General features: G+C 46.2%; 2 protein-coding genes across 3 annotated transcripts; one reads left to right on the top strand and one right to left on the bottom strand.

Annotated features, from left to right (window-relative positions):
* The first annotated feature begins 272 nt into the window (after positions 1 to 272).
* Positions 273 to 5,096, top strand: LOC120456891 (proteasome subunit beta type-7). 2 transcript variants are annotated; one of them, XM_039643989.1, is made up of 4 exons: positions 273 to 402; positions 3,830 to 3,994; positions 4,053 to 4,232; positions 4,285 to 5,096. In XM_039643989.1, exons 2-4 carry the CDS (start codon positions 3,906 to 3,908, stop codon positions 4,961 to 4,963), a joined length of 948 nt encoding a protein of 315 aa, XP_039499923.1. In that variant the 5' UTR covers positions 273 to 402; positions 3,830 to 3,905; the 3' UTR covers positions 4,964 to 5,096. The 2 variants fall into 2 exon arrangements, with proteins under 2 accessions (XP_039499923.1, XP_039499924.1); XM_039643990.1 differs by lacking the exon at positions 273 to 402 and having other exon boundaries at positions 3,826 to 3,994.
* Positions 5,097 to 9,082: 3,986 nt separating this feature from the next.
* Positions 9,083 to 10,012, bottom strand: LOC120456892 (arylalkylamine N-acetyltransferase 1). The gene has a single exon (XM_039643991.1). The coding sequence runs from the start codon at positions 9,942 to 9,944 to the stop codon at positions 9,294 to 9,296; it is 651 nt and encodes a 216-aa protein (XP_039499925.1). The 5' UTR covers positions 9,945 to 10,012; the 3' UTR covers positions 9,083 to 9,293.
* Positions 10,013 to 12,623: the final 2,611 nt, after the last annotated feature.

Genomic DNA, 12,623 nt, shown 5'->3' with positions numbered 1-12,623 from the left:
TAAGATAGCTGAAATTATTACGTTACATTAAAAGGAAATAATGAATAATACTAAATACTAAAAAATACTAAGTATTAAATACTAAAAAATACTAAGTACTAAATACTAAATAATACTAAATACTAAATAATACTAAATACTAAATAATACTAAATACTTAATACTAAATAATACCAAAATATAGGTGCCCTCCTCTGCGCTTCTCAAAAGTCCTACATAAGCAAACAACTTTTTCGACTTATTTTTTTAAATACTAATTGTGAGTGAGTGGTGCAGTGATTTCAAGTGGCAGCAGAGGATACCAATAATGATCGACCTACTGGAGGAAGTGCCTGAGCTGGCTATTTCCCAGGAGCTACAACCAGGTGTCAGCTCAGAGATGGAAAGAGCTTGAGGAAAGGGGTGAGTAACTGGCAGTGTTTATTTTTATCATTTTAAAAAGAAAAATTAACATTTATAACGTTAAATATGGCATGCAAATATTAAAATTTTTTTAATATAATACATAAACAAGAAATGTTTTTTTGTGTTGTTTAAATGTTTGTAAAATGAAGGCAATAAAGGAGGCCATCTACAGATTTTGGGCATAATCTATTTCGTTTTTCAATAATTATGTTACCACAGACACTCGAGTGTCTACCAGGAACCGGGTGTTTACGAGACATAAATGAGTGTTTTTGCCACCATACCCATACCCATACACACTCACCCACACGTGCAATTGGTAAACAAAGAAAGTGCAGTGAAAGTATAAGAAAATATCGGCCATAATTCTATGCACATAATATTCATAGCTGTGTATAAAGATTTAGTTCCCTGCAAAATGGAATATTTAATAGAAGCAAGCGATTTAATTTTTCCTTCACATGCCAGTGCTTGTTTCGATCACTAGTGTTTCTTTTTTTTTTCCAGTGTGATTGCCGGCGATTGTAGTGCGAAAAGCTGGCGAATCTTAACGATTTGCTTATTGTTCCTTGCCGCCCGTTATGCATATACTCGTATACTCGCTATATATTTGAGTTCCCTGCTCGAGGACTTCCTGCTGGGTATTCACAACGCGAATGCCTCAGAACAGCGGGCAATTCGAGTCGATGTTTGAGTCGAGAAAGCCATGTGAAATTTGGAGTAAAATCGAAGATTAGTTTGAATAACTAGGTGCGATGACGAGTTGATTTCATTCGAGTCCAAGGTGAATGGTGGGTAAATTCCAGTCGAACGAAGTATCCTTTTTTCAGCAATTTCATGTTGCACATGGCGTCGCCAACAGATGTTGCTGCTGTTGCTGTTGCGGCAACTTGGCGTCGCCGAAATGAAATTCCCGTTTAATTGCTGCAATAGAAGGAGCAGACGGTTGCCAGTGCCACACATGTTGCACATTCCACGGATAATGGGGCAGGGGGCGGAGAATGGAAAATGGAGAGTGGAGAAGAAAGCCGTAGCGGGCAGAATGGCACGACTACAACTAATTGAATTATGCGGTTGCAGCGCCAGCCGCTTCATCTTCATTCCTGGGATTCCCTGCATTTTTCTATTTTTCCTTTTTTTTTTTGTTTTTTGTTTTTTGTTTTTTGTGTTGGCCAACATCAGCTACCAGGCCAATGAATCGCCGAACTCGACTGCACTCCCTGACAGGGCTTAAACTAAATAGAGATGCATACAATTCGCAAAACGCAAATCGCAGGACATCATGCAAGCAGACATACAATATGGAAAGGCGCTGGTGGCTTGTTAGTAAATATCCAAGCAGAACTTCACCCACGACCTCATGTGTCCATTATCCTGGTCGCGCTGAATTCAGCGACATGGCTTAAAAGGCCGTTTGTCCTTTGGCAGGATGTTGGATATTATCCATGGACGTCGGGCGTTGGACATTGGATGTGGGATGTGGGATGTTGCACGAATATGGATGGGTGTGTGCTAATAGCGAGTGCAATGGTCCATCCAAGGATGCATTGGCCATTGGACTGGGACTGGGAGTGGCGAGGAAATGGGAAATGGACAGCAGGGCAACATCAAAGGACTCATCATGGCGCCGTTTTTGAAATTGGCATGGCTCTCTTTGTGTGTGTGTGTGTGTGTGTGTGGCGCTGTTGCAAGTGTGTGTGAGTTCTCAGGCAGCTGAAAGTCATAAGCATGCGAAATATTGGCACGAAACGCACTTTGACTTTGAACAGAGAAATGGAACAAAGACTTTCTAGTTTTAACCACTCTAATTAAAAATCGTAGCAAAAGAGAGAATTTCAGCAGCAGATAGTCGTCAATCAATAACCAGATGACATCGTGTCACTGACTATCTCATTTATTTATGGCGTTATTTACGGCAAGCAGCAAGCAGCAAGCAGCAAGCAGCAAACCCAAATAAACAACCAACAACGAGCAGGCCCGAAATGACTTTATAATCTTATTAAATTTTAATCTCCCAATCAGCCAGGGACGCAACCTTTTGTCAGTGGCGGCATTGCCCCATAATTATCCTGGGCAAAGTTACAGCCACAAAAATCCAAAAAAAAAGGATGGGAAACCCGAAAAAAGGAAAAAGGAAAAAGGATTCCGATGGCGGGTAGAACAACCTGTTCGATTTGGGTTTTTTTTTCTCATTTTTTCGGGGGTAAGTGAGGGCGTCAAACTTTTGGGATTGCTGTTTGCAAAACAGAAATCAAAATTGAATGCCAACTCTTGATTAGTTTTCCACTTTAAGGCCTGCCATCATCGGCTGTCGATTGTCAGGTGTGTTGTGCGCTGTCGCCTAATTGAAAAGCCAACTGCTGTCCAAAAAAACGGAAAATTTCGCATGGAAATATTTTGGAGAGGCGACGGCAAAAAATGAAAATTGTTCCAGCTGCATTTGCATTTGTCGCAAAAGTTTTGCGGCTCTAAATTGCCAAGGGAAAGTTTTTCGAGGCTGCAAAATGCGATGAAAGAAAACTCTTCTAATTGTAGGCACTTTACGACGAATCCCTTTTGATTTACCACATGTATAAAAAGCAGTTTAATGTATTAAAATATTTCAATTTTGTTATATTATATATATAACATGTTATGTCAGTTATTTCTCCGTCTGTTGAGGTCCTTTTGGTGGTTGTGGCAACCAAGTGAAGTGCAGCGAAATCACAGCTTGAAGTGAGCATTGCAATCGTCGCAGTTTGCTGACCAAATGTTGATTAAAATATAATTGGATACTAATTAATGCTAATTGATTTGTGCCACATGCGTCCGTGTCGGACATCTGAAACCGACCAAGTTACAAGGACCCACTACCACTTCCACTCCCCCTTTCCCTTTCCCTTTATCTCGGCTTGAGTATCCAAGTCCTTGGATTATGCAGCACCCACACGAATGCAAATGCAAATACAAACAAGAACACAGATGCAGTGCTGTCAGTTCATAGTTGTGTGAGTGTGTGTGCGAAAGGACACACGGTCTCATGTCAGATGGACAAACTTTCGACCACACACGCACACGCACACACACGCACACACACGCACACATGCAGATCCGTGGACTGGGCAACCAATTAAGCTCTGTCAAATTGTTTGGCATTTGAAGTGCAGTTGGAAAATGGGTGGAAATGGCTCCGCCGCACCGATGACTTTACACCGCTCACATTTTTATGAAGCTTTTCCAGCCCATTGCACGTTTTCAATTTTTCAATCGATTCCAAGGTATTTCGTTTTTAAAATCCATCTCTTCATTACGCGAAAAAACAATATGCAATTTTTGGAATTTATTTACTAATTGGTTCTCCTTGTATGAAGCAGGAAAAACCAAAAATATTTCCAGATATCATTTTGTAACAGCAAGTACTAAACTATTGATAAGTGCCTTCTAGTTTTCCTAGATTTTCCTGTCTAACTAACGCACTACACCAAGAAGCTTGCCGCTTATAGACTTACATATTCCACACGATGCTTTTTCCATTTTCCGCTCGCAAGGCGAATCAAACCGCTGATTTTCTTGGCTCGCGGTGCGGATTCAACTTCGTAAATTGCAGGCGGTAAGCAGCAATGTTTGTCTATAAGCACTTTCAAAACGAATATCTTTTTTTCGCACAGAAATGCGGAGCTTTTGTCGCAGGGATATGAGCCACCGAAGGCGATCCGCACGGGCACCTCCATTGTGGGCATCATCTACCAGGATGGCGTTATCCTGGGCGCCGACACTCGCGCCACCGAAGGACCCATTGTCTCGGACAAGAACTGCTCCAAAATCCACCACCTTCAGGATCACATCTAGTGAGTATCCAATATCTTGGCGTACCTTTCTTGAACTGAATCCCTGACGCAGCTGCTGTGGAGCTGGCACCGCCGCCGACACCGAGATGATGACCCTGATGACCAGCGCCGAGCTGGATCTGCACCAGCTGAACACGGGGAGGCAGGTGCCGGTGGTCTGCGCCAGCATGCTGCTCCGCAGGACCCTCTTCCGCTACCAGGGTCACATTGGTGCCGCCCTGGTGATGGGCGGCGTGGACAGCAGCGGTCCGCAGATCTACTGCATCTATCCGTGCGGCTCCAACGACAAGATACCCTACGCGGCCATGGGCTCCGGCACCTTGGCGGCCATGTCGGTGCTGGAGCACGGCTGGCAACCCCACCTGGACCAGGAGCAGGGCAAGCAGCTGGTGCGCGAGGCCATCTCGGCGGGCGTGTTCAATGACCTGGGCTCCGGATCCAACATCGATCTCTGTGTGATCACCAAAAAGGGTGCCGTGTACCTGCGCACGGATACGATAGCCAGCGAGAAGGGCGAGCGGCTGGGCAAGTACGGCATCAAGCCCAACTCCACCATGGTCACCTCGATCTCCGTGCTGAGTCTCCAGGTCACCGATGAGCGAACCTACGCCGTGGATGATCCGCAGCCGGGTACCAGTGGCGTCCAGGGGGATTCACCGCCAACGGGAGTGGAGGCGGAGCAGGAGGATAAGGAGGAGCTGGCCGAAGGATCACAGAGTAAATCACCATAGGCATTCCACCCACACATTCATACATTCATTTCAATTCGAGCAAATTAACCGTTAACCAGCCACTTGACTTCACATAAATGCAAATGCAAATGCATTTGCCAGGAATTCTGGCATCGTGTAGTTGTTGCAAGGAGCATCAAACGCGTTTCCCTTGGGGCACAGAATGTGCGGCAAAGTTGAAAAGTTGGCCATGCCCACTGCAGCAGCACTGGCCAAAAGTGCCAAACGAACGAGCAAATACGAAAGTATTTTAGAACAAGAGATATGCCATCTCTTTTTGCAGTGTAGGAATCCGGAAGCCGTTCTGCTTGAAAATTGTTTGAGTCTCTGGCAATTCCCAATGGTTGGACTGCCATCAATGCGGCAGCATCTGGGGTATCTGGGCGAGTCCTTCTGGCGGCGAATGCGGTGAACGGATTCGGAGGCCAGGTGTTTGTCCGTCCGTAAAGGGGATACAGCTGCCAGCTGGATGGGATGCCGATCCCATCAGGCGATGAACTGCGAGGACGTGTAAATAAGGCCTGGAATGCGAGACGAGGAGGCACATGATAGAGGGACTATGGAATAGGGAATAGGGAATAGGGACTTGGGGAACTGGAGCTCCGCCGGAGAGCAGCATCATTATAAGATTAAATCTCAAGTCCACCACTCCTTTGGGGGGTGGCTAAGGTGACTCTGATTTTGTTTTGTCGACTGTTTGCCTCCTCGGCCACCTTTGGCCACTGTGCACAGGTGCCTCGGTACACCCATCTGTTGTCTGTCCTCTGACCTCCCATAAGCCAGCGTCCAAGTGCTCCACCACCCACCATCAACCAGTATCCATCTTCCTCCAACCCGCGCCAAGCTCCACATGTGTGCAGATTTTAAATTAGATTTCTGTGTGCACTCCGAGCATCCTCGCATCCTTGCATCCTCGCATCCTCGCATTGCCTTCACTTTGGCCACGCCCACTTTCTTTGGAGCTAGCTGCAAAGCCCGGTTATTGCGGATGCCATGTGGTCCTGATTCTGATTCCGACTCTCGTGGAGAATCCTCCCGCTTGCGGAGCACTCGAGGATAATCTCGTTTACTTGATGGAACTATTTTATCATGGAATTGGCTGAACCCAAATTGAGTTAGACGATGACTGGGATATTTAAGAGATATGTATGTATGTATCTTCCCTGTGGCCTTATTTATTATTGCCATATCAAAATGTATTTGCGAACGTCTCCCATTTATAGTTTAATTTTGTTCTTCTCCATTTTATGTTCAGTAGATCAAATTTGGTCTTTAGACTTTCTACTCTTTGCTTACAAATTCACTTCTTCTGCCTTCTGTTCACCCATTTGGCCCATTAATCCCTCCAGCCACCGGCTGGATTCACCATGCAATCTGCCATCCATCAATCCGGCCATTCATCCATTTCGACCTCTGATCTCTGCTGGTTCAACGAACCCTTTTTGCTTCCTTTTTGCCTTTTGGCTCCAGTGTCCAGTGTCCAGCACCGGCGAAGAGGGTCCGAGCTTGGGATTACATTTATTATTTATTTACGGCCACTTGGCCACCAGATGGCCAGGAAGCGTTGTTCCGGAGTGCACCGGAGTGGCCATCTGGCCATCTGGCCATCTGACCATCCGACCATCCGACCTAGGCGCACTAATTGAATCACAGTAGGAGGTGTGTTGGATGAGGACTCGCCAGATTCACAGGACTCACAGCACTCACAGTACTGGCAGAACTGGGTGAAGTCCCATGTCAGAGGGTCGTGACTCCTCCTGCTGCCGGAAAATGCGTCAAGTGCAATTTAATTTAAATCGTGCGTAGCCAAGGGCATCGGCTTCGGCAGCAGGAGCACAAGCCAGGAGCAGCAAGGATATCGTTGTTGGGGTCACGGCTGAGTATGCCTGTCCCCGGGGCCACTCGAGGCAGTCGTTTCATATCCTGTTGTTTATGGCCTCACACACACACACACACACACACACACACACGGAGGCAAACATATCCTTAAGGTCGCATCATGCAGCACAGGAGCAGGAGGAGCAGAAGGAGCAGAAGGAGCAGCAGGACGACCTGGCTGATGATGGGCCACGTGGGAGTGAAAGGTCAGTGTGCAAAGTGCCTGCGAATCGGAGACCCAAACGGCGACGCAGGTCCTGCGGACGGCGAAATGTGCCAACGGATGCGGACACGGATATTGACAGGCGGGCAATAAAAACAATAAGGACAACGGCGACAACAGCCACACCAGCAGCTCAAACAGGAGCAACAATCAACGCAACGCCAAGGATGCGTGGACATTTCTTATTTATACAACACCCAACACCCTACAAATTCATACTACACCCATTGCAGATGGGCATACATCAGTATGTGTTATGTCCTCGCTGCTCCTTCGTGCATATCGCATACGCTAAAATACAGTGCAATGAAACACGCATGTTACACTCTTACTATACAATTATTAGTGCCCTTGGAAGTCCAGATAACTTATGCTTTCTTTGCTGTTTGAATACTCTTATTCCGTATTTCAATTACAGGATCGATTTCATTTGCTCATAACATATCTCAACATTTTTGGAAAACACATCCCTCATGAGGTCCTTGTTGGCCCTCATTTGTGCAAGTGCCACTGCTTGGAGCCCGAAAACTTTGAAAACAGACAGTGTGCTCCAGTTTTTGAGCTGATGTCATCCAGAATCCCATTACGGAGCTGTTCCTTTGATCTGCTGCCGCAATCAGGCTGCTGATTCCTTGCCAGAGAAACTTCTTCGTGTCCTTTTTTGCTCGCATTTTGTTAGCATTTCTTTTTTTGTGTTCCTCCTCAGTATTTTCTTTTCGGGGTGGAGAAAGGAGAAACTTGTGCTGCCGCACTTTTGTTACTTGTTACTGGTTCCTTGGCCAGTTTGCTTTTGGCCGGCAGCAAAGTTTGCACGCGGCCATTTAGCATCGGCAGCATGGGGCATTGGCAAGTGGCAAGTGGCAAGTGGGGAATGAAGAATGGAGAATGGAGAATGGTGAATGGAATGCATGCCACGTCAGATGGCCCCGGCTCAAAAAAGGACGTGCTTCACAGCTTAAACAGGCGGCCAACAGACCCGCCTCACTTCCGGTGGGCGTCGGCGGACGTGTCGGCGGCGGCTGGTGGGCGTGGCAGGTGCAGGAGCAGGAGCAGGAGCAGGGGCATAATCATATAACTTGCAACACCAAGCAAGCAGAAGCGGCTTCATTATCGACAGCTGCAGCAGCTGCATTGTCTAATTAGCGCGTCCAACGCGTCGTATGCGCAATGAATAATTGTCGGTTACCTAGCTGCTAAGCCAGCAGCCACCCAGCCACGCCCACTTACCACCACCCGCCCCCCTTGCGGTTGCAACTGGTCGGCCAAATAGGCCCAGGGGAGGGGGGCTTGGGGGTCAGGTGGGGTTGTTGTAGGTTCACAGGGCGTGCATACAAGTGCAGATAGAGATTTGGGACCTGCACGTGCCCCATCCGGCATCCCATGGATCGAATCCGAACGAGCTGGAGCTCCAACTGGCCAGTCAGTCACGCGCCAAGGACCGACACTTATTACGTAATATCCATGAGCAAATTGTCCCAGCTTCAGATGGAAACCAAACCCTTTCGAGCAACGCCATATAAATCTGGCTCAATTCGCAACTTGACCAAATGTTTGAAAGTATGCAAATATTCATATGTAACTTTGTGAGTACACATAATTGGGTGTAATTAATCAATGTGCTTGAATACTTTCAAACAGCATTTGCACCCACTCGAAAGCTTTGTTACTGAGAATACTTCAGAGCTGCGTCGGCAAACAAATCACAAAGCAATTGCTCAACTGTGCTGCTTAATTAGCACAGGTACACGAGGACTACGTCTCCCCATTAGGGATTATTAATTTGAGATTTATTCGCCCTGATCCACAGCCAAGAAGTGAGCGTCCTTGGAGCCCTTGGAGTTGCCATGGCATCCATCCACAAGCTCAGCCACCCAACTCCTCCAGCGTAAGCATCGCACAAGTGCCACATAATAACAATTGAATTTTCAGTTAACATCACTAATTAGTCGCCAGACACTTGGGGCGCCACTCAATATGTGGATCTATGCACTGGCGAAAATTTGCCAAAGTAATCGCAATTACAATTAATACACTAATACCTTTATTAAATATAAAATATTGCTATTTTAATCCGAAATATTAGTACATTTCGGCGTTGCTATACTAAAGTGATAAGCTTTTGCAGGGCTCACTTATCAGGTTCATAAACTTGCGATAAGATATTTTTGGGGTGTGTTATGGGGTTTTGTGAAGATAACATGGCAGGTGGACATGGACAGGTTACATGGCCTACAAATGCAGCACAAAGGTCTGGACACTCTCGTGTGGCGGCGGCGGCCGGATGAGCTGCTGCCCACTGGCGTCCAGGTGATCCACGTACCGCAACGTGTTGATCCGCTGGTAGCCCAGGCGCTGGACCAATCTGGCGGAGTACACACTGGTGCAGTCGACGGAGATCAGCTGGTGTCCCAGTTCCCGGCCCCGCTGGGCCACTGCCTCCATGAGGCGACCGCCCAGGTTGCGACCCCTCAGCTCCGGATCCACGCCCAGTGCATGGACATGCAGGCAGCTGGGCACGTTGAAGCGACGGCACACATCGGTGGCCGTCTCCACCGCGGAGAGCAGATGCAGTATGGTGCCCCACTTACCGCCGGCATATTTGACGGCCTCCTCGGCCATGTGCTCCGGCTCGTGGATGTCCTTGGGTCCCGCCACCACGGCGGCCACAATCCTGCCGCCGTGCAGTGCCACAAAGCATGTGCCATGGGGAACGTTGGACAGCAGGAACTCCTTGTCCGCCGCCTCCGGCTCCGGCGGATGTGTGCCCGCGGTCAGCGGCTCCTCGGGGTAATAGTGGGCCAGCAGGAAGGTCATCAGCTCCTCCGTTCCACCGGCGGCTACCTGGCGCACCTCAATATCATCGGCATTCCGGCTCTCCATTTTGCACTTTGTGTTTGCCAATCGTTTGGCCACGATTCCATACACGTGGAGACTTCACAAACAACTGATCGTCAGCTGTCAGCTGGGCAAGATTGGGGCTTTTTTCCAAAACAGATGGTGCTTGGGTGGCATGTTGGATGCCAAGCTTTCGCAAGTGGATCGCTTGATGGTTGGGGCAGGTCGCAATTGTGTGGATGGTAAAGCGCTTTTTGCTTTTTGCTTTTCGCTTTTACCTGTTGTATGGCTTATCGTGTTATCTATTTTCAAAAATGAACTGAAGTTAGCTTAATGCTTTAAGCTATTCATTTTATATATATATGTATATATATATTAATTTTCCTGCATTTTCCACAATCGCGATTAGCAACATGCCGTGTTCCCACACACATAATGGGCACTTTGTGTTAGGCACACGGGGTCCAATTGTGTTGATGGTGTCCGGAGAATGCGATGTTTTGCATTGATTAACCAATCAGGACCACACGAGGAGAACGCCACACAGCAGGAGCTCCTCCGCAGAGCGACCAAACGGGGACTGCCCCACTCCGTAATCCCGTGGAGCAGGTCGCATTTCCATGCGGACTACGTGTGGCATTAAGTGGCGCACAGTAGCGCTAATGGAGAGCATCGGAGCCATTAGGAAAGGTATTAGGTCGGCTTAAGAACCTTGGAGCCGCATCCAACAGCACAACATCTACGGCGGCACCACAACAGCAGGGACACGGCACACACAACAAGGACAACAAGGACGAACAAGGAGCAAGTGGGGACTCCTGGCTGAGCAAATAAATGTGTAGTGTCCACGTGGGTATCGCCACGACTGCCCGTTGCCCTGTCCTGTCCATCATTTGCATGGACAATGGGCATCGATGAGCGGTTCGATGGGGTTCACGGGCGAAACGGATACGGATACGGATATGCTTTCCCGGAAAGGGTGCTGCTCGGGCGACATTCGTAATCCGTAAACTACGGAAACTACACAAACGACATCGACAGCGACACCACATGGAGTGGATGTGGATGTGGATTTGGATGTGTGAGTGAATGTGTGAGTGGGCAAGTGGACAAGTGGGGAAGTGGAACGGAAATGGTCTTGGCCAGGGATTATGCCACTGAAACTTATGGAAGTGAAATCGAGCGCGCGAAGTTCAAGTGGCAGCCATTGTCCACCTCGGAAAACACACACAATTCTAATTGGAGTGCTGCTGGGCGTTGGGTGGACGTGGGCGTGTTGGACAAGGTTGGACACAGACGGAGACGGGGACGGAGACGGAGAGGCAACCGAGGATGTCCAAGCAAATGTAGCATATCACTGTTATTATTATTCGGACCAGCTGATGGACATACGAGGTAATACCGCACGCGTTGCTTCCGGCCTTGCTCAGATTCGGGACGATGGGTGGGTTTTTCTAAGTGTATTACTCGCAGTGCTGGCGTCGTATGCAGAAAGAATTATTAAATTTCGCGTGCTTCGGGAATTATAGGAAAAGGGCACTCAGATCCGAAAAGAACAAAAAAAAAGTAAAAAAAAAGGAAACATTGGGGCGATAGACAGAAAAGAATTTAGGAAACAAGGCGACTTGAAAAATTGTTGCTATGGCTGTTTTTATAGCAACTGGTATTAGCCCACCCAACCTTGACCATTTTATTCCGTACAAGAAAAAATAAATAATTTCAAATGGTCCCTATTTTCAAGTTCACGTTTTAACACCCTATCATTTTTAGGTTCAGCATGACCCCCACGGCAGAAAAATTAGCAAATCATTTCAACTTCAAAACATTTTATTCATAAGACTAAGTTTTTTTCCATTTAATTTCTCCATCTAAAATTGGCCTAAATCATAACTTCTAACATGAGCTTATTTATTATTTTTTTTTTTATTTATGTGAGAGACATGAGAATGGTGCTGTGGGTAGATAATATGTATATGTATGTATAGGGATGGATATGTATATATTTAAAATAGGTATAATAAAAAAATATAAAATAGTATATAATATGTATTAAAAATAAAATAAATGCGTATAATAAAGATGGGGAAGGCAAAAGTAAAGTTTTCCTTGCATGTTTTAATAAAAAAAAGAATTCGATGGTGAATGTATGGCAGCTCAGACGGTGTTAAATTACAAGCATTGAAAAATAATTAGTTGATTGAGAATCGACATGATATTTACTTTACTGAGAGACATCGAGTTGACTTTGCGTCGATTTCTACATGCTTTTACATTTTCTTTGTTTGGCTTTTGGATTTTAGAACAATTGTTGTGCAGACTTACCTCTCCATATCCAGACGGCGAAAGCGCTTTCGGCGAATCTATGGGGAGGGGTAAAGGGGCTTTTAGATCACTTTTCTTTTTTCTCTTTATTATGGATCACTTGATGGCACCTGGCAACGACATAATTTTCCCCTCATTTTTCTCGAAATTTTTATTTTAATTATTTTTCATTTTCTTTTGTTAGCACGCAATCATCATCGCTTTTATATATTTATCACTGGACCGATTCACTTCATTACTTTACTTATATTTTACTTATATTTCCACTATTTTATTATTAACGCACAATTTATATTTTTTCTATTTTTTTTTTATAGCATATTTTTTTTTCTGTTTTTTTTTTCTTTTTCTCTTTTTGTTTCGATTAACTTCACATATTTACACAAAACACCATTCTCTCAC

Source organism: Drosophila santomea, chromosome X (assembly GCF_016746245.2).
Source record: "Drosophila santomea strain STO CAGO 1482 chromosome X, Prin_Dsan_1.1, whole genome shotgun sequence".
Taxonomy (NCBI): Eukaryota; Metazoa; Arthropoda; class Insecta; order Diptera; family Drosophilidae; genus Drosophila; species Drosophila santomea.
This window is presented reverse-complemented; position numbering and strand designations above follow the sequence as displayed.

What these genes read in the sequence shown, in the direction of transcription:
- LOC120456892 (XM_039643991.1), bottom strand. Translation starts at nt 9,944, where the DNA reads ATGGAGAGCCGGAATGCCGATGATATTGAGGTGCGCCAGGTAGCCGCC.
- LOC120456891 (XM_039643989.1), top strand. Translation starts at nt 3,906, where the DNA reads ATGCTTTTTCCATTTTCCGCTCGCAAGGCGAATCAAACCGCTGATTTT. An exon ending in AACTTCGTAAATTGCAGGCG is followed by an intron (nt 3,995 to 4,052) that starts GTAAGCAGCAAT and finishes TTTTTCGCACAG; the next exon opens with AAATGCGGAGCTTTTGTCGC. An exon ending in CACCTTCAGGATCACATCTA is followed by an intron (nt 4,233 to 4,284) that starts GTGAGTATCCAA and finishes TCCCTGACGCAG; the next exon opens with CTGCTGTGGAGCTGGCACCG.